This window comes from Pogona vitticeps, chromosome 6 (genome assembly GCF_051106095.1).
Source record: "Pogona vitticeps strain Pit_001003342236 chromosome 6, PviZW2.1, whole genome shotgun sequence".
NCBI classification, from domain to species: domain Eukaryota; kingdom Metazoa; phylum Chordata; class Lepidosauria; order Squamata; family Agamidae; genus Pogona; species Pogona vitticeps.
Window position 1 is genome coordinate 21,380,464 of NC_135788.1, and position 21,493 is coordinate 21,401,956.

Consider the following 21,493-nt stretch of genomic DNA (forward strand, 5'->3'; position numbering starts at 1 on the left):
AAATTTCCGAGAAGGGACCTATTCCAAAACCAGAGTGCCACCACAGTGATGCTCATCCTTTTTTTGTAAGTTCAGAGTATCATTTCTCCCCATTCATGGCACCCAGAGAAGTAACAATTTAAATGTGGGCAATTTAAATGTGGGACAATTTAAATGTTTGCAATTTAAATGTGGGACAATTTAAATATGGAATTCCACTCTTTGGAGATTTGCCACACATTCTTCCACTAAAACTAGCTGGACCTACAACTGCTTACCTGAGGCTAGATTTCATATTTTAATAAAGCCAGAGTTGTGTTCATGTTTGCCCTTTTTTAAATAACATGACACCAATACAGTTTTATTAATTCATTCATTATGAAAGAGGGAAACATTCAAAGACCACTGTGCCACTTTGCCACTATGAGTGGCAAAATTCAAGTAGAATCCATAAGGGAATTTAAAAAAATAATAATGGCATACGTTGAATATTATACTCCCTTTCATACCGTGATACTGCTCACAAATAGAGAAGTGTGTTTCACTGCAGTTTCCTGTTTTCCAGTGACCATCGCGGTCTAAGTAGACACAGGCGATTTTCTCCCTTGGCTCTTCAGCAGCCCAGTTAGTATACACCAGCCTCCAGTTACTTATCCACTTGTATACTTCACCAGTCTAAAAGAGAAGCATTAGTTTCAGGAAACTGAAGAAATAAAAGAACGTACCGATTGCCCTTGTCTGCTTTTGCTTCTTTTTCATCTAATCCCTCTGCTTTTTTCCTTTATGTCTGAAGAGAATTGTTAACAATCACCGAGGTACGATGCTAAATTTTGCTAGATGCTCAATTCTCCACTGTGTATCACTGTAGACCATCAGGTCCAGCACTCCTTGACATAGGCTGGACTTGATGATCTATAGGGTCCATTCCAGCTCCACAGTACCATCATCATCATCATCATCATCATCATCATCATCATTAGGTGGTGGCGGCGGCAGCTCCTGTTGCTGCTGCTGCTGATAATGATGATGATGATGATGATGGAACTGTAGAGCTGGAATAATAATAATAATAATAATAACAACAACAACAACAACAACAACAACAACAATGTATTTATGTATGAGTTTTATATTTTCCACTATAAACAAATTAAACAGAGCTAATAATGGGTCAAAACAAATACGTATATATAAATGACCAAAAGCTAGTCACTAAAATACATGATTACTTCATATGCTGTACCAGCAATGCATAATTTTAACTATAGTTTCACAAATACTAGAAGAAATAGACTTAAAAGGTTTCTGAGTCTACATGATATCCTGCCATGAATATTTCAAACCCAAACCTGTGCTTTTGCCATATTTAACATGATCTTATAAATAACTGAAACTGCAGCTTTCTTGCTGGAAGCACTGTCAGTTTTTTACCCAAGTTCCCAACAGAACTAGTATCACCAACAAACAGGCTAGTATGTAACCAAGCATTAGTACAGATCTTCTCCAAAACTGTTTTCAGGTTACTCCTACTGTTGTAGAAATCAGATTATAAATGCCTTGTGCTGAGAATTACTAACCAGGGTTTCCCGAATACAGCTTCTTGGCATACATGATTGTTCCTGTACACCTTACTTCCTTACCTTATTACTGTTTAGGCCAATCCACACAGGTTCCCCATACTTTAAGACCTGCAGCCATAGGAATGACTGGATGTAGGGGTTTAAAATGCTGGCAAGCTCTGAGTGCTCAGATTTACACTTTTTCCTTGCTTCTTCCCATGTCATTCTGGGACCAAGGACAGAATAGCTGCTATTTCCATAACGCGTATATTGAGAAGCTGGAATTGTTGTTTCAGAGTGAGATAAAGCAGGATCTGTGGTGGAGGAATACGGAAAAAAGGCAGTTCAGATGTTAAAAATATAAATTGATTCCACTTGATACTGAAATTATGGATATTATATCCTTTGTGATTCAATATCTTTAAATGGTAAAAATCTGAAATAAAATGTTTTAAAACCTTGAATGGATATTGAAAATGATGTTAAAAAATAAAATGTTAGTCGAGGTCTAAGTTAAAATCGGAGCTTGCTCATGCCACAGAATTTGTGTTCTTTACAATCTCCAAAGAAGCAAATAAAATCCCTAACAGATATATCTTCCCCAGTCTTTCTGATGAAGCCAAGAGAATATTGTTCCATTCCGCCTTCTAATCACTATCGTTCCTGCTGAATAAAAAGTCTGTTCTAGCATTCAAACTGGGTTCGCAGGTAGGGGAGACATACATGTAGGATCTCTGCTCTTGCTTTCAAATTAATACCTACAGGCATGGATGAAGTGACCCCTATGAGCACCTGAATGGGTCTAGAGGTTATTATGACTTTAAAATATAGCTACATAATCGTAAACCGAAACCTTCCTTCTGAATTATTTTGGAAATGATCTGTGAAAAAATTACTTATCAGTGGCATACAATTGTGGCTGTCTGTTACCATATATGTTAAAATCACAGTCACAGCTGATGCCATATTTTCTTCTATTTGTTTATACAGATAAATATCTAGTCACCAATGGTTTTAAAGCTGGCATACTCCTTTTCTTTTTGACCAAAATACTGTGTTTTCCCCAAAATAAGACAGGATCTTATATTAATTTTTGCTCCAAAAACACATTAGAGCTTATTTTCAGAGGATGTTTAAAAATAATTTATGTACAAAAATCTACATTTATTCAAATACAATTATGTCATCTTCTGGTTGCTGCACAATGGTGGAGGGCAGGGTTTCACTTAACTGGGACTTATTTTGGGGGTAGGGATTATATTATGAGTATCCTGGAAAATCATACTAGGGTTTATTTTCAGGTAAGGTCTTATTTTGGGGGAAATAGGGTACTATAACATGGAAAATTGGTTCTGGGCTTCATAAGAATGAAATTGTTCTGTGCTTCTAGAAACTTACCTGTATTCCTTTGACAGATGTAGCTCTTTTGAACTTCACATGGTCCATCTCTCCAATTTCCTGCCTGTAGTTCAGGTTGCTTCATCATGGAAACACAGTCATCACTACCATAAAAATACTAGAGAATGAAGAAGAGTAATGTGTGTTATGTGTTGCACTCTATAACCTGTTCTTAGAATCCTCATCCTATATTTTTTAAACAGAGCAAATATGAATCTTTGCTTATTATAACCATCCCAGATATATTGTAGATGAATACCTGTCATATTTTACCACTATCTTATCGGAATCAATTTTTGCTTTTGGGAGAAAAAAGGAGTCACCATTTGCCAGGTAATGACTCTTTCAGCTCTGTCCCCAATTATTTTACACCACAAATAATCTTTTTTTGAGAAATAAGGAATTGACCACCAATTCCATGATAAATAATCACAGAAGCTTTACATCTAGACTGATAAAATATGAATTACTGATTCCCGCAACCAGAATCTTGTTTTCTGCTTTTCCTTTTCCATGCCTAATAATCAGGCATGATTTATTTGTTCTCTATATGAAAGGGTTTTTTTAGATTTTTCTGATATGGATGTTCCCAGAATACAGTCTTGGAAAAGAAATTGCAGTTTGGCCGCAACTGCAGAGGTTTTAAAAAAAAAAACAATGGGAGGGTCAACAGTGGATAGCAAAGCAGAACACCCTAAATCACCTCCTGTACCAGAAGTTGGAATGGGTGACCCTCCAGATGTTGCTCTGCATTTCCACCCTGATCTTTTCTGATTGTGTAATCTAAGCAGAGTTGTACCTGGTTAGTACTTGGATGGAAGACCACCATAAAATTTTAGTGCTCTTGTATGGCAGAAACCTCTGCCTGTGAGTCATTGACAATATTGGACTAGGCAGGATTGATGATTCTCAGCAATTAAGATCAGCAGAGGAGACCCTCCTCTCGGTCCCATTGCCAGCACAAGCACAGCTGATGGGGACACTGGCAGCTCCCAGGCTATGGAAGGAGAGCAGGATGGCCCCTTCCCTTTTATCCTTTCAAAAAACCCTAAAGACCCATCTCTTCAGGCAGGCTTTTAACAATTACTACTGAATCCCTGAACCCCATTTCAGCAAATAATTGTAATCTTTTCCATGTTTTGATGTTTTAATCTTTTAATTTAATTTTTAATTCATATATTGTTTAATTTATCTTTTAATATTTAACTTATTGTGTTTTTAAATTGTGTGAATTCTAATGTTGTGAGCCACTTTGGGTCCCTTGTTGGGAGAAATGCGACATACTACTACTACTACTACTACTACTACTACTACTACTACTACTACTACTACTACTACTACTACTACGAAGAAGAAGAAGAAGAAGAAGAAGAAGAAGAAGAAGAAGAAGACTCAAAGTAGCATCCTATGTCTGCCCATTCCTCATTCCCACCATTAATTAATTGCTTATGTTGTCTAGAGCTGATGGAAGTTACAGTCTCACAGGATATGGAGGGTTGACTCCCTCCTCTATGGCAAAAAAATGGAAATAAGAAAAGTGTAATGAACAAAATTAAATCGTACATTTGCAATCCTATACCCCCTAATCTATTTTATATTTTTAAAGACAGCGTTTTAAGATGACATAAGCACTTTGTCTGCAACAATCCTACCTCACTACAAATATTCTTGTCTACAGAGGCTTCCTGTAGAAGCAAACCATCAAGTGCATATGCTGCAGCCAAGAAAAAGGATGAAAGCCTTTGCCAAGAGGACTTACATGATGAATTGGAAAGCCGTTGCCCCAATTTGTGTAGTAGACACCACTTCCGTCTGTCCAAACGAATGTCCTCTCTGAAGCGATATCGTTCAGCCCAATCCAGGTGTCTGCTGAAACACTTTTTAAGTGCATCGTGAGGAAAGCTGAGAGAAAACAAAGAAACACTCTGCCATAAACTTTCTGAAAATCATATATCATTCAATTGAACAACTTAGAACAAGAACTGAACTGATTATATTTTAGAAAAATTGTTTTCCTACATTAACACACAAAAGAGGGAGCCTGTAGCCTTCTAGTTGTTCCTAGAATGGAATTCCTATCAGTGCTCACCATTGGCCATGCTGGCCAAGGCTGGCAAGATACAGTGGACCCTCGACTTAAAGTGGACCCTCGACTTACAGACAGCTCTACTTACAGATTTTCCAAGTTACAGACTTCTCTGGCTGCAAAATTTAGTTCTGACTTGCAGACGGAAAATTGACCTACAGACCAGGAAAAAAAAAAAGCAAAATGGAACAAAAATGGCCGGTTACGGATTAATCGGTTTCAATGCATTGTAGGTCAATGGAGCTTAACCTACAGACTTTTTGTAGGTCAATGGAGCCTCAACCTACAGCCACTGTTCCAATATGGATTAATTCTGTAAGTCGAGGGTCCGCTGTATATGATTTAAAATTTAATTAAAAGATTTAAACATGGAAAAATTAAATTTATCTGCTAAAATGGGGTTCAGGAATTCAGCTTTAATTGTTGAAAGCCTGCCTGAAGAGATGGGTCTAGCTTTTTTTGAAGGATAACAGGGAAGGGGCCATCCTGGTCTCCCGAGGAAGAGCGTTCCATAGCCTGGGAGTTGCCATGGAGAAACATCCTCTCCCGTGTCTCTATCAGCTGTACCTGTGCTGGCAATGGGACCAAGAGGAGGGTCTCCTCTGCTGACTACATTCAGTTTGTCATGGTATGTGGCTTCCTTTACCTCTATGTTTTACAAAGATAGACATGGTTTGTGATTGGTCTCTCGAGAAGTAAGCATAGGCTTAATTTTGAGGACTGTTTTCCAAGGGCTGAATACCTGAGGATATCCACTTTTGGGGGGCAAAATGTGCTAATAGAAAAGAATACACATTTCTCTCCATGTCTACTTTGGGCCCTGTAGTGAACTACACATCTGAGAGAAACAGATAATCGGATTTGCTATCTATGGACCAATGAGAACAACAGAGAGAGATTGATGGAGGCGTATGGAAGGAAATAATGTCACTCTTAATTGTACCACTGTACAGAGCAGGCCAAACCAAGAGAGAACAAACTGTATGCCTGCACATCAGTTTTGCTACTGACAGTCATTTGCTCAACCATACTCTCAACAGTGTGTCCTCTACTTATGGCCTACTTTGGAAACTTAACAGGTGGAAAATGACTACAGTTTAAATAAGGCTGGGTCTGAGACTAGTTGGAACCAATATTTTTTCCACATTTTTCTTTCTAAGTAATAGACAACATATTATTTCTCTCAGACTGACCTCTGAAACGGAATATGATTTTGTCATACAAGCTTTGTTACTTCCTCAGACTGGAACTTTATTTGGAAAGATAATACCTGTTTCCAAATCAAGAAGCTTTAAGATACCTATCCAACAACATTGTGTAGCGATGGGAGGGTTCTAAGCAGACAGTCCCTCTTCAATAATTGGTGTTGCATGATAGAAACCTCATCTTACATATTTTGTCACTTTTAAATACTCCTAAGATGGCACTCAGTCATTGAGAACCTGCCATTATGATGTTATTAACACAACCCTGCACACAAAGATTTGCATTGATTCAGGATAGACATTTGCTCTGGTGCACTTTAAATTTGCTCCTGGGAGCCCCTGGAAAATGGATTTTTTTCATGCTTCTTGGGTAATGAGAACAACATGGAGGGAGATTATGCTATGCAGTGCTTCAGCATTTTTCCATTTTCCACCTCCTCACATGTATTTTTTTCAGTTTCACATGCAACCTGGGCAGCAGCTGGGGAAAAAAGCTATAGTACAGCTTTAACATCAGTAAACCCTGAAGTTTATCAGAATAGGTGTTTGGGGCTTTAAAAAAATACCTAAAAGAAGAGAATGTTTTCAAGAACTGACCATACCTTGAACAGCTTTGTTTGGTATTGTTGCCAGGTTTCCATCTTGATTTTTGCAATCAGTACGTGCTGCAGTCCAGTTTTTTCTCTCTTCTTCATTAAAACCAAATATTTGGAAGCACTTGAGGGTAATAAAAAGAGGGACAATCTTTAAAATTCTGTCATTTGTGAATTCATTAATCATTAATCTCATTTTCTCTAGGCAGGCATTCTTGCTTCTGCTCCTTCCCCCTCCTCCTCTACAGACAAGCCAAAAAAAGTCCTTTCAAATCTTTCTGGCAAGACAAAGTAGTAGCCTCTTCCCAAAAGTGAAAAAAAGCCATTTTGCAACCCAAAGGGGTGGATTAATTCCATTTAGCCTTTGCATCGTACAGGCAGGAACAATTACTTCGATTTCACCCATTTTCTAAATGGAGCAAATCCCAAAGTATTTGCTGATTTTGTCACAACTTTTGTTACCTTGTTATCAAAGAAAAGCCAGCCGTCAGCACAGCCCCCCTGTGGTGGGGGTGATGTGGGAGCAACAGTTGAACGGACAGAACGGTTATGTCTTTCGCAGACAAAATACTGCTGAGTACCACAATTTATGTCATTCCATAAACCTAAACAGAGAAATTATGTTAGCAATTGGTAAAACTGGATTATTTCCAACCTAAAAAAAGTACTTCTCCGTGCATATATCAAAAACTGAAGTGAATAACAGAGGAAATGTGAAACTCACACTTATGTTATATAAAGCCTGAAGTTACATTATTAAGGTAAATGGGCTAAGGATCAACTGCATTATGCATTTAGGACATCTCTTAAGTGACCAAAACACACCTGTTTGTCATAGAACATTCCCCTCTTCAGCTAGAAAATTGTGTAAGTTATAGTGTCTGAAGGGCTAGCATAACTGGGCATTTGTAATGACTTTGTCACCTTGTTTTAAAAGAAAAGCCAATCTTCAGCCCACCTTCCTGGTGCATTTTGTTTACTTTGTTTTGTAACTAGTCATTGGCGTAATCACAAATGAGTCAAGCCTAATTTCCAAGTCTAATTGCTGAGACATGCAGTGGTGCATTGCAAGATGAATGCCTTGCAGGACAAAAAACCCGCAAGACGATTGTTTTTTGCAATCGCTATGACGCCTTGCAAGATGGTTTCTTCTATGACCATGCTTCACAAGACTTTTTTTCGAGATCGATGCCTCGCAAGACGAATAAATTTCATTCGTCTTGCAAGGTTCCCATAGGGAACTTCCCAAGACGATTTTTTTTCGCAAGACAATACTTCTCGCGGAACAAATTACATTCGTCTTGCGAGGCACCACTGCATACTGCAGCTCTAAGGAAATTTGGAAGGGAGCAGAAGTAAATCTGAGGGAATCCACATTTCTATTAACCTCTAATTTGACCCTAGGTCTGGTCACATTCTGGAAGGGGGTCTGTCTATCAATCCCATATTTGCTGAGTTATGAAACATGCTGGAAGAAAAGTGGGCTATAAAAGCAATAAACAAGCAGATGTCTTCAGATCTGTGATTTAAAGTCACAGAGATATTAAAATATCACAAACTAAGTCTTCCCAAACCTATGTTGCTTTCTATTCTTGCTCACATAATACAGATTTGATAAAGAGATGCAGCAATTCAGAAAGCCTTATGTAGCCTTTTAAGGTGGTATAAGACTCTTTGAGAAAGATCAGAGTTGTACAAGAAGATATTTCCCTGTTTTTCTCCCAATGTGTATTTTTGATTAGGATAATGATTATGACTGCAAATCCAATGGGATGGTTTCAGAATTTTATATAAAGCAGGCCTACTCAAAACAGTGGGAAGTCAGCTAACTATGATCAATATACTGTAAGTTCCACTGTTTGAATGTTCCACTCAAATTTAGGAATTAATTCTGGAACGAATCCAAGGAGCTGTAAATGAGTTGCTCTTCTACCTACCCGTTTTGGCGTACATAACCACACAGTTTTCATCATCATTTGCAAAATTGGGTTCATCCGGGGCCCAAGCTGTATAGATCACTGGACTTCCATCTATCCAGCTAATGAAAAGGATGTGAAAATTGAACAGAACAATTCAAATTGGTCCTTCTTCTACAATGCACATAAATACAAAAGTGTGGGTGTTTATTCTTCATCCAAGGAAACTCCAGACTGGGATAATATTTCAATCCTGATTTTTTTAATCTGCTGATTTTGAATTTCTATCTATTTTAATCAACTGTTCAAGGCTCAGTAGCCCTGCCAGAAAAAAGTTAGCAACCTTCCCCAATAGGCAGTGTGTCAATATTTGATGTTGTGTTCCATAGGAATTTAAAATCATCATGGGTGGGTTGAGCAGAAAAAAAGTCTTAAAATAAAATACAGTTTAAAACTATGGCTTGGAACTGCTACTGTGAGTAATCTCATAACACTTCGATGAGTATCCAAAACAACTGACTGCAGATTAAAGTTATAGAAACTGTAAACAGATTTATGACAGCTAAATGTTGAATGTCTTTCATAGGAATACTGCCATTTTTCAGAAGAGTATTAATATTTGAACACTAAGAAATTAAACAATATGTTATATTTAAGTACCATAGATGGAGAGTTATAAATAGAGTGATGGGGCACACACAGTCATGAATGGACAAGCAGATGGGCAACAGACATCAAAGAATATGTAGTAGCACAGCAATAGATGCTGGCAAAAAAAAGAAAAGAAAAAAGAATTTTACATTAGGCTGGATAAGAAAATCTTTTTCTGCATGAGTTCTTAACATGCTTAGAGGCTAAGTAAAGCTTTTTTGCTGTACATATTTTTACTGTTAGCAATTTTGATATTTTCCTTGTTTTTAAAGTAAGACTTACAATAATACTTTCTTATCTTTTAATAATATTAATATTTAGAAAGCTTTTGCATTTTTACAGTATAATTTGAAATACTTTCATAGTTCTGTGAAGGAGGATAGATTTGGAGTGATACGGAAGTGAGAGCTGGACCATAAGAAGGCTGGCTGCTGAAGAATTTCTGCTTTTGAATTGTGGTGCTGGAAGAGGCTCTTGAGAGTCCCCTGGACTACAAGGAGAACAAACCTATCCATTCTAAAGGAAATCAAGCCTGAGTGCTCACTGGAAGGACAGATCCTGAGGCTGAGGACGAGATGGTTGGACAGTGTCATCGAAACTACCAACATGACTTTGACCCAACTCTGGGAGGCACTGGAAGACAGGAGGGCCAAGTGTGCTCTGATCCATGGGGTCACAAAGAGTCGGACACGACTAAACGACTAAACAACAAGAACAATCGATTCCAGAGACACTTCACAAAATTAAGATTTTAATTAAATGTGCCAATAGAAGTAATTGTGGTTAAACATTCACAGTTTTACCAATGAACAACCATGAGTAATTTTTCTAAATTTCTAATGTTTCATTTTCACTAATCAAGTTTTAGATCTGACATTTGCAATTCTGGTGCAGACTCTTCTCAGTGTAAGAGATTATCTTCTCCGTCCATCATATAGTACAATTGAAACTATTTGTGCAGCAGGAAACATACCAGGAGTGCGAGGAAGGCCTGTAAGAACACCTGAGAGCCTGCTCTACCTGGACGATCTGGCCTGACAACTCCCGGGTCTCATTAATTCTTCTTTGGCCAAGAATGGCAAGAGAGCAAAGGAAGATAACGTCAAATGGTGGCTCCTGTTGTAGCTGGATGGTCCTCTCCTTCTATAGAGCCAGATATTAGCAACCAGTCTAGTTTTTGAAGAGATTTTGAAGAGTACTTATTTTGATATGATTTTTAAAACTATTATTATTTATGTGTTTTCATGTTACTTATAAGCTACCTTGGAAGAGTATATACCCTGAGAGGTAGGATACAAATAAGGATTAAAATAATAATGTGATATCAGATATCTAGCATTTCTAAGGAGCACGTTAGGAGGTATGTTGTTGTAACTTTTAAAAATAACACTAGAAATCTCCTTTGAGCATCTGAATGTATCCTATACATTTCTTGGATTAAACCATATACTGGCTAATGTTCTCAGACACCCATGTAATGAAAAACTCCCCAAATTCATTTTGAGAATGAAAAGAAAATAAATGAAAACAAAGCAGCCAGTATTTTTGAAAACTAAATTTTATTCTGTTCATCCCCCACCAGGTATTTGCTCCTAGCATCTTTACTTTAATGCTAATAAGCTTGCTAACAAGTAAAAACATGGTTCTTATTTCATCGTTATTCAAATTGATATATTTATTGCTTTGCCAGGGGGCATTTTTAAAGGAAGTATTCTGTGATTTACTTGTGTTTTTAATATTGTTATTATGAGTTTTAATATGATGTTTGTTCAATGCTTTTTTAAATATTGTAATCATTTATTAATTGGCTTTCAACTTTGTTTCTTTTATATACTGTAAGCCACCTTGCATCCTTCAGGAGAAAGGCGGTATATAAATATTTTAGATAAATAAATATTTTGGGCCCATTTTCTCCATTTCCAGTTTTGTTGTGCTCCTATACATAGAGTGGGGCTTACAAGTCTCAAGGCGAGAGCTCTGCTATTTATGAGCACTCTCCACAGGTGTTGTGACTCCAGGATCTTGTCTCACATGCTGAACCACCACAGAGAGGGGTCTAAATCTCTGTGTTAATTCCAACTACAGTAGATCCACTGAAATATTAAAGGTAAAGGTAAAGGTTGCCCTTGACAATTTTTGTCCAGTCGTGTTCGACTCTAGGGGGCGGTGCTCATCCCCGTTTCCAAGCCATACAGCCAGCGTTTTGTCCGAAGACAATCTTCCGTGGTCACATGGCCAGTGCAACTTAGACACGGAACGCTGTTACCTTCCCACCGAAGTGGTCCCTATTTATCTACTTGCATTTGCATGCTTTCGAACCGCTAGGTTGGCGGGAGCTGGGACAAGCAACGGGCGCTCACTCCGTCGCGTGGATTCGATCTTACGACTGCTTGGTCTTCTGACCCTGCAGCACAGGCTTCTGCGGTTTAGCCCGCAGCGCCACCACGTCCCTATTAGAATGTAATAATGACTCACCATGTTCCAATACATCTTTTAATTGGGACTAACAACTGGATTCTGGCCAATTTCTTTAATTAAATATCTGTTCTATGAAGTGTATGTGTGAAGGTGAGAACCAGAGAAATTGTTCACTTACCTGAACTTTCTGTCAAACCCCAACAATAAGCCAATATAGCGATCATGGCGAGCTCCATAAAAGAAATTCTGGAATGATATACAGGAAGAATAGGAAATAAATGCAACAAAATATTACACAGCTTTGTATTAAATATAATTAAATATTATTAATTTACATTAAATACGCTTTTCTCCAGATGAACCTAATTCAGTTAATCCTCAAGAACAGCAGAATTTACCAATCAAGGCCATACAGGAAAAAGTTAGTGATGCTGGATCGAACTTTTTCTGACACTTTTGTGGTTCTAAAAACACAATAGTGCAATCCTGTTTATGTACTCTTTGAAATAAGGTCCACTAAGTTTAATGAGATTTGTTTCCAAGACAGCGAATGAGGTTATAGCACAAATTCACATTTACCCAGAAATTGCAGTTCACAATATAATTGGAAAGCAAGTACAAATAAATATACAGTAGGTAATAATATTGAATTGTGATTAACTATTATAATATTAAAATGCAACTAGGGAATATTTGCCTCATGTGATCATTCCCTCATTTTCTGCCCTCAGCCCCTTGCTGAAAATGCTTTAAAAAGGACAGGAATGGTGATCCTCAAATTATACCCCCTGTCTCTTTTTAGAAACTAATTATATTAGATAGAAAAAGTATATATTCCAGATATTTCTTACATATTTCCTCAGAAAATTGTTTTCACTTTCATTCTCAATGATAGCAAGACCTCCACCATGCGTCTTGCAAAATTTCTGGGCTCTTTCTGCAGACAATGTGATGTTACTGAAATAATATTCATTGCTCTCATATGCAATCCAGCCATCTTCAATTATTTTATAAGAATATTCTGCAAAGTAAATAGAAACAGAAATGCTCTTTTTTGTTAAATGCAAACTGGGCTAAGAACAGGAAACAGAAATAGAAACAGAATAAATGGTCAGTTCTCACAATGGAAGGATATGAACAGTAGCGTCCCAGAGGGAGTGCTTAAAATTGGACCAATGCTTTTTAGCTTGTTCAGTGAGCAGTAATGTGGTCACATTTCTTCATGATGTCAAACTGTTTAAAGCAGAGAAAGCCAAAACTGATCTGATGAGGTCTGAAAGGTTCCAAGGTGAGGGGATGGGTTGTGAAGTGGCAAGTGAGATTGAGTGTAAGGATGTGCAAAGTGATGCCAAAAACTTCAAAGTTCAAATATACACCAATGGAATCTGAGCTGGCAGTGACTGACAAACAAAGTGATACCAGGATGGTGGTAAACAGCACAATGAAAATGTAGATCCAGTGTGTGACTACTATAGAAAAGGCAAATCCTATGCGAGGCACAATCAGGGCTAGTCCGAGCTTTTCCAGTGCCTGACTCTGAGTGCTGTCCCCAGCATGCCTTGTGCTGCAGTAATGACCTTCACTGAAATACTTGCATCGGTAAGAAACATTTCTCTCTCTGTGTCTCTCAAATTATTGTGAACTAAGTTCTTCTCCTGAAGCTGAGTGGCAGAATATTCAGGAGAGATCAAATGGAGTTTTCTCCTTCCTTTTGTGGTGAATATTTAAACTGTGGAAATATTTGCCACAAAATGCAGTGATAGCTGTCAGTTTGGATGGCTTTAAAAGAGGACTGGGTAAATTCATGCAGGTTACGGCCACAGATTGCTTATCCTTTCTAACATCAGAATCAGTGTTTGCATATCAGTACCAGGATATTCCTAGAAGAACAAATGATTGACCACTTCTGAGGACTCTCTACCTCGAAAGTCAGAATTCATGTCATGGCACATAATAATAATTATGATTATAACAGTTGCTGGGAACACAAGATGGAGTGCGCAGTAGTGCTCAGAGTTCTGCTTCAGATTGGCTACAACATGCACAGAATATTGGACCAAAACATAGATAAGTTTTTGATCCAGCATGGTGGCTCTTCAAAAAAAAAAAAAAAAAAAAAAACACACACACAATACACCACAGTATGTTACAAATACGAGCAGACGTTATATTCAAAACATTTTTCACACGAAAATGATCAACATACCTAAAGTATTGCTTGGTTCTGGTTTTAAAGGAACACCTGAAAAATCAGATATCAATTAACAAAATATCCAAATGCAATTTATATGGAATATACTACAGTATTTCATATTGGTAGAAGCAAATGATACAAATAAAATTAATGTTTGCCATTGTGACACCCGTGAGCCGGGTCGTGAGGTGATGCTGGGAGTGCCGTCTCGCCCAAAAGCCTCCGTGGGCACTCAGACAGCCCCCAAGCCATTCCCACCCCAGATGCTACACCAGTCCGTTGATACAGTAGACTTGGAAAGGGGGCTGAAGGGGTTAAATATAGCTACCCAGACTCCTCTGGTTTGGGCGGGAAGGGGGGCTAAGGATCCTGAGGAGGGAGCGGCAGGAGAGGTCAGTCACCGACGGGCAGGGGAAGAAGGTGGATGGGAGTGGGTATCCATCCAAGACCCCTGGTCGGGTAAATGGGAACAGGTCTGCCTGACTAAACAGGAGGCAGAGGAGAGAAGGAGGAATGAGGCTAGGGTCCGCCCCTCTTACTGGGAAGAGAGAGAGACCCGAGAGTGGCGCAGGAAATTAGTAGAGGAGAAGAGAAGGGTAGAGAGAGAGAAAGAGGAGAAGACCAGATGGCATCTGGAGGAACTGAAGAGACTGGGGTATTATCCGGACCTTGGGAACACCCCGGGGCAGAGACCTCCATACCCTGGGGATATGCAGGGTTCGAAGAGACTACCCCACTATTAACGACGGAGCGGGAAGACTTCGATCCCGAAGAACCCTCACAGGTTCAGGCCGGTCCATGGGCGTCGAAGTCAAGTAACCCGTTCGATGAAGATTGGGTGCCCCTGTATGAACCGTTACTTCAGCAGGAGAAGTTTGTTCCCAAGTTGATTGACATTTCTATTCCTTTACCCCAGTTAAATAAAGAAGACAAATGGTTTAGTTCAAATGCGTCTACGGCTTTATTTGGGACGGGGGAGGTGAAGAATAGCGGACCCTCACAGCCATGTTTTTACATGATATAAAGAATAATATATTTTCCTTGAGAAAACTATCATAACAAAGACAGTATCTTACCTCGTTTTATTTGGCAAACCCAGTGGAACATATAGTCACATGGATGATATATCCAAATCCTATGAGACCAGCCTAGTGTTGCACACTCTTTGTCATGTTTTGTAGATACTGCTCTCCAGAAATATTGACTTTCAAAGTCCATCTGTAGTAGAAATAACGTTTTGTTACCATTTTCTTAAAAATAACATCAGTACTAATATTCAGAAGAAAGGCAGACTGAATGAGTAATAGTGGACTTGCAATGGTTTGCTTGTGCTTGTTTCCACACCCATTTTGGGGGAAGTAAACACAGTGGCCTAAGTCTTGTCATGAGTCTCATTGGCTAAAATCCTGTTGTTTTGCATAGTAAGATGCACTACAGTAGGCACTTTGAAAGCTGGACAGTAAAGAAAGCTGACAGAAAAAAATGATTCATTTGAAATATAGTGCTGGAGGAGAGATTTGCAGGATACTCTGGACCAACAAATGGGTCCCAGAGCAAATCAAGCCTGAACTATCTCTGGAGGCGAAATAATAAACCGGAGGCTGTCCTACTTTAGGCACATCATGAAAAGGCAGGATTCTTTGGTGAAGTCAATAATGTCGGGAAAGGTTGAAGGCAACAAGAAAAGAGAAAGACAAAATACAAGATTCACCGACTCCATAAAAGAACCGCAGACTTGAATTTACAAGAGTTGAACAAGGCTGCTGAAAGAACATTTGGAGACTGCTCATTCATATGGTGGCATACATTAAAGGTGATTTGACAGTACATAATAACAACAATAAGAATATGTGGGAATTTGGTGAATCAATTGTATGTTGTGTCTATAAACCTGTGTCCTAAATATTGTACTGCAGATGTCTCCGGAAGTAGATTTTAATTTACCAAAACTCACTCCGAAATTCATCTGTTAGTTTTTTAAAAAATGCATAGTACTACAGTGTTTGTTGCTGTTTTTTTTATTGTAAGCAATTTGGCAAGGCTCTTACAGGTGTTTGTGTACATTTTATTTAACTTGCCCCAATTAATTGACATGCAGCCAGGGCATGTCTGTGACATGCTTAGTCACACATGTGATCCTGATCAATTAACTAAAATTAGCCGCATCAACTTACAAAAACCATATGCAGACACAGGAGCATCCTGGCCAGTAAATATATTACTCAGTTTTATTCCATCAAACTATTGGAAACCAGTCACCAAAGGCAATTCCCTTAGGTAATGCAGTGCTCGATGTTAGTCCTTTTAATGTCAAATGCAATAGTCAGATAAAGCTAAAAACCAAAAATATCATTTAATTAAAGTTGAAACGCTGAAAGCTATTTCAGAGACTAAAAATGATGCTAGCAGACAACTGTACGCCCCCATCTTCCAAGCCAATACAGTGGTGCCTCGCTTAACAAGGATAATCCATTCCAGCAAAATCGCTGTAGAGCGAAATCCTCATTAAGTGAAATAAAAAATCCCATTGAAACACATTGAAAACCGTTCAATGCATTCCAATGGGCTGAATAACTCACAGTCCAGTGAAGATCCTCCATAGGGGTGGCCATTTTCGGTGTCTGTAAAGTGAGGAATCCATCCAAAAACACAGCGGGGAGCCATTTTACACAGTGGGTGGCCATTTTGAAGCCGCCAATCAGCTGTTTTAAAAATGTTGTCTAGCAAAGAATCGGTTTCTGAAGCAGAGAACCGATTGTTGGAAGCGAAATTTGCCTATTAAAACATAGTTTTGCGATCGCAAAAGTGATCGCAAAACAGTCATCGTATAGCGGTTTTGTCGTTTAATGAGGCAATCGTTAAGTGAGGTACCACTGTATTCATATTATCATTTTGCTTCTGGCCTGTATCAGTACTGCATTCTAGAAGAAGGTGGAGATGTTTCTGATATGGTATGAATTTGGGGTTAAATGGAGCCCTTGTGAATAGACCACTCAAACATAGGCTTCCCAATCCACATGTTTATGATTTTCAGCTGATGGAGATGCCCAATATTTCAGTTGGTTGACGGTTACAGAGCCATCTCAACATCTGTATTCTGAGCACATCCTCAGTGAAACATTTGATTATTCAAAAATAGCATTAACAACCCACTTACAGGAGATCCATCACTCCAACGAAATCCTTCATCGGGATCCAAAGAATTTAAGCCAATCCAGGGATATTTTTTATGGTTCCTGAAATATAACAAACAGTTACACAGACTTAAGGAGTGTGCATCTTGTGATACCTAAGCCCCTTGAGTTTGTCTAGTCCAAATTTCTGAGAGCTATATTGGCAGTGCCTCCTTGTGTCCCTGACACAGCTCTATGCCTAGAGGCTGCTTTAGTTTCTATCAGATCATGTACCAAAGTCTATATATGTTGAAACACTGGCCAAAGCTTACCTTCTTCCCACAAAGTTTGGCAGCACCATTAACTCTTTCTGACACCTTCCAATCAGAATGGAAGTGTCACTTAACAAATCAGGCTCTGCTAATTGATCTTTCCCCAAACACCTTTATAGTGATGGGTTATGCCAAAGCCAAATCAGCCATCAAGCTAAGGATCTGTAACATATTTTATTTATTTATTTATTTATTTATTTGATTTGCATCCCGCCCATCTGGTCTATGTGACCACTCTGAGCGGCTTCCAATATAATACAAACAATTCATAAAACACACATAGTTACATAAATCTACAAATGAAAATGTGGAAACCAAGAAAATAGAGTAAAACTCAATAAAGGAGAAATGAGAAGAGAGAATCAAGTATTGACTGGAGGGAAGGCCTGAATAAACATACATGTTTTTACTTGGCTTTTAAAGATACCCAGGGTAGGGGCTGCGCGAATCTCCAGAGGAAGTTTGTTCAAGACACAAGGAGGTACCACTGAAAAGGCCCGATTTCGTATCTTTTCCTTCCGGGCCTCTCTGGGCGTCAGGCCCCTCAACCTCACCTCCTGACTTGCATGAGTGATCCGGATTGAACTTGGTGGGAGTAGGCGTTCCACCAAATATTGAGGTCCTAAACTGTTTAGGGCCTTATAAGTAAGCATTAAAACTTTAAAGTTGATGCAGAAATGGATAGGCAGCCAATGCAATGCGGCCAGAGTAGGAGAAATATGTTGGTATTTTCTCACTCCACTAAGGAGTCTGGCCGCCGCATTCTGCACCACCTGAAGTTTCCGCATCAGCCTCAAAGGCAGCCCCCCATAGAGCGCGTTACAGTGGTCTAATCTTGAGATTACGAGCGCATGCACCAAGGTAGTGAGTGCACCCGTATCAAGGTAGGACCGCAGCTGAGCAATCCACCAGAGATGGAAAAAGGCGGTACAGACTACTGATGCCACCTGCGTTTCCATGGTGAGCGCCAGGACCAGATGGATCCCCAAGCTGCGAACCCCACTCTTAACGGCCAAGGTCACCCCCCCAAATGAGAGAGAGTCACCCAAGCCACCGACCACAGGGGCACTCATCCTTAGAACCTCCGTGTTGTCCGGGTTCAACCTCAGCCCATTTTCCTGCATCCATTGCAGTACGGTCCCCAGGCAGCGCTGAAGGGACAGGACGGCATCACCTGCATATTGATGACACGATGCTCCACACCCCCTGATAACCCCACCCAGCGGTCTCATATAGATGTTAAACAGCATTGGGGAAATTATCGACCTCTGTGGAACTCCACATTTGAGACTCCATGGGGCCGAAACATAGAACTTTAAGAACATTTAGGTTCACTGGACAAATCCAGTGTTGTAAAAAACAATAACACCTTTATACTTCCCACCTATCTGACCAGTATAACACCACCTAAATCTAGACAAATTTTTACTTTAGCTAGATTTAATGTGTTGCTTTCTAATCTCCTAGAAAAAAGATTTCAAGCCATACCCTATTCTGATAGTTTATGTCCTTGTGGTGGTGGTGAAGTAGAAACAGTGGGGCATGTCCTCTTATACTGTCATTTCTATCGAGATCTCCACAAGGATCTTCTCACCCCTATTTTTCAAAAATTTCTGGGGAGATCCAACAAATTTTATATTCTTTTGCTGCTCTCCGGTAAGGTTTCTTACATTTCTTGTAAAATGGCCAAATACTGTGCTGCCATAATAGCTTGCCACAGTTTCCTGGCCACACAAGGTCTTCGAGTGCCCCCGCCCTTGTTAGAGATGTTTTGCTTAACTTACTTTCTAGGAGAGCTCGGGTGGCATATTGATGGTTACATGTGTCTCCTAAGCTCATCCTATATCATGTGACTGCTGTGATGTTTTTAAAGCTTTTACGTATATCCTTCAATACTACTGGCTAACGCAGAACATCTTCTTAATTTTCATGTTGTAAAAGAGCCAGCATGTGCATAGATGATGTCATCTCATGTCATGTCTCGATCAATGTCTCTGATATTATGTGATTTTTATCTAAATACAGTGGTGCCTCCACTTACGAACGTCCTTATTTACAACCAATTTGACTTACGACCAGCTCCGGCTGCAAAATTTTGCTTCTACTTGCAAGCAGAACTTCCACTTATGAACAGAAAAAGGCAGGGAAAAATTGCTAACTGCAGGTGGTGAAAGAGGCTGCTTCTTTGCAGCTCTTTCACCCGGACAGTTAGAGTGAGTGCGATGGAAGGAGGCTTGAGACCGCCTGGCTTCTGTTTCAGAGTGGGGGCGTGTGTGTTTGCAAGGAGGTAAGGTGCTGTTTTCTGTTTTTTAAAAACTGTACTGTGTATTTTTGCAGTGTGGTTTTAGGCTGGGGAGGTTTATGTTTCTGTGCTGTGATGGGTCTTGGGGGTTTGTTTGTTTGTTGGGTTCCCCCCCCATTTCCGATGGGTCTTGGTTGCTTTTTGAGGTTTTCCCCCATTTCTGATGGGTCCTGCATGCTTCCCTTGCCTTTTCCTTTGTTTTCTGTGCATTTCCGACCTTGTCCCTCTGTTCTCTGTGCATTTCCAATCTGGTCCGTTTGTTTTTATGTGCACTTGCAATTGGTCCTGTATGCTTCCCTTGCTTTTTCCTTTGTTTTTTTGTGCATTTCCAACCTTGTCCCTCTGTTCTCTGTGCATTTCAAATCTGCTCCATTTGTTTTCTCTGCATTTGCAATGGGTCTTGAATGTTTGATTGCTTTTCTTTCCCCTTCCCCCCGGCCGGAAGGGATTAATTGCATTTCCAATGAGTCTTGCACTGATTTTTTTAAAATGATTTTTTTCTTTGGCCGGAACAGATTAATGGGGTTTCAATACATTCCTATGGGAAATGGTGCTTCGACTTATGACCATTTTGACTTAACATCCATCTTCTGGAACAGATTATGGTCGTAAGTGGAGGCACCACTGTAATGTATTTTTATCTTCCTGGTCACTGACCATAATAAATTATTATTATTATTATTATTATTATTATTATTATTATTATTATTATTATTATTATTATTATTATTATTATTATTATTATTATTATTATTATTATTATTGTGATACTTAAAATGTTAAAAGGGAAGGGTGAACAGCTGAACATTCTCCTGAACATTCTCGGCAATGTGGAATACCATGCATCTTGGTGATTTACTGGGTCCTTGGTTCTATAGGCATAAACAGTTTTCAAAAGACTGAGTAACATAATATGCATATAAAAGCTCCATGGCCATGTCGTATTCTAAAGAAAGTCAGTCATCGTTGCTTTAGTGGAAAATTATGTTTTACATCTTTTTGAAACCCAAAAGTGAACTTCACAATCTATATCTTGGATCAGAACAGCTTACGATCTGGAGATAATGTAAATTAATAAACATTTTATGAAACTCACCGTTTTGCTAGTAAAGACTGCTCTTCTATACTGTGGATAGATATCAGATCACCTCCAATTTCTCTACAGAAATCTCGTGCTTCAAACCAGGTTTTCGCTTTATATTTTTCTTCAGTAAATGCCTTAATGCATAAAAACATGTTTTATCAAAAATATGAACCTCTATGTAATTTCTTCTTCTGCTCTGGACTTCAACCTCTTTACCCTCCCCAAAATATCTTCCACATAAAACACTACACCTGCTGTTCCAAAACATGACATGTTGCTCATGGAGGGCTGCTATGTGCTGCCTGTCTTTGGAAATCTGAAGCCCTGAGAAAATTTTCTGCAGGGTGCATATTCAGAATACTGGTTAATTTAAAAACAAAACAAAAGAGACAAAAACTGTATCCCTTTTGGGATAACCTCAAAAGCCTTGATGAGAAAGCTTTGTTGGCAGGACATAACTGCCTGTATGTACAGTACGTACTGTATCTATCTTAAATCTGGCCGACCTAAAGGGCTCATAGAGATGCAAATGTTATTGAATTAACAAATAGAAAAACTTCTAGATGCATCTATTCTAGTCATAGTCAGTAAGAGGCATGAACCTTTACTTTTCTTCATCTTCTCTCAGCATTCTAATAGGTCCATGCCAAATTTTGTTACCCA

At 39.0% G+C, this 21,493-nt stretch overlaps 1 protein-coding gene across 1 annotated transcript in view; it reads right to left on the reverse strand.

Annotated features, from left to right (window-relative positions):
• Window positions 1–21,493, reverse strand: part of LOC110090121 (macrophage mannose receptor 1) — a 40,877-nt gene that overhangs the window by 6,532 nt on the left and 12,852 nt on the right. Inside the window, exons 13-25 of the mRNA XM_073003092.2 lie at window positions 20,843–20,964; window positions 17,157–17,235; window positions 15,076–15,217; window positions 14,012–14,047; window positions 12,657–12,826; window positions 11,984–12,051; window positions 8,758–8,858; window positions 7,283–7,425; window positions 6,830–6,944; window positions 4,696–4,838; window positions 2,937–3,054; window positions 1,620–1,852; window positions 489–654 (exon numbers count right to left, since the gene is read on the reverse strand). Coding sequence (XP_072859193.2) covers window positions 489–654; window positions 1,620–1,852; window positions 2,937–3,054; window positions 4,696–4,838; window positions 6,830–6,944; window positions 7,283–7,425; window positions 8,758–8,858; window positions 11,984–12,051; window positions 12,657–12,826; window positions 14,012–14,047; window positions 15,076–15,217; window positions 17,157–17,235; window positions 20,843–20,964 — 1,636 coding nt within the window. The remainder of the gene's footprint in view (window positions 1–488; window positions 655–1,619; window positions 1,853–2,936; window positions 3,055–4,695; window positions 4,839–6,829; window positions 6,945–7,282; window positions 7,426–8,757; window positions 8,859–11,983; window positions 12,052–12,656; window positions 12,827–14,011; window positions 14,048–15,075; window positions 15,218–17,156; window positions 17,236–20,842; window positions 20,965–21,493) is intronic.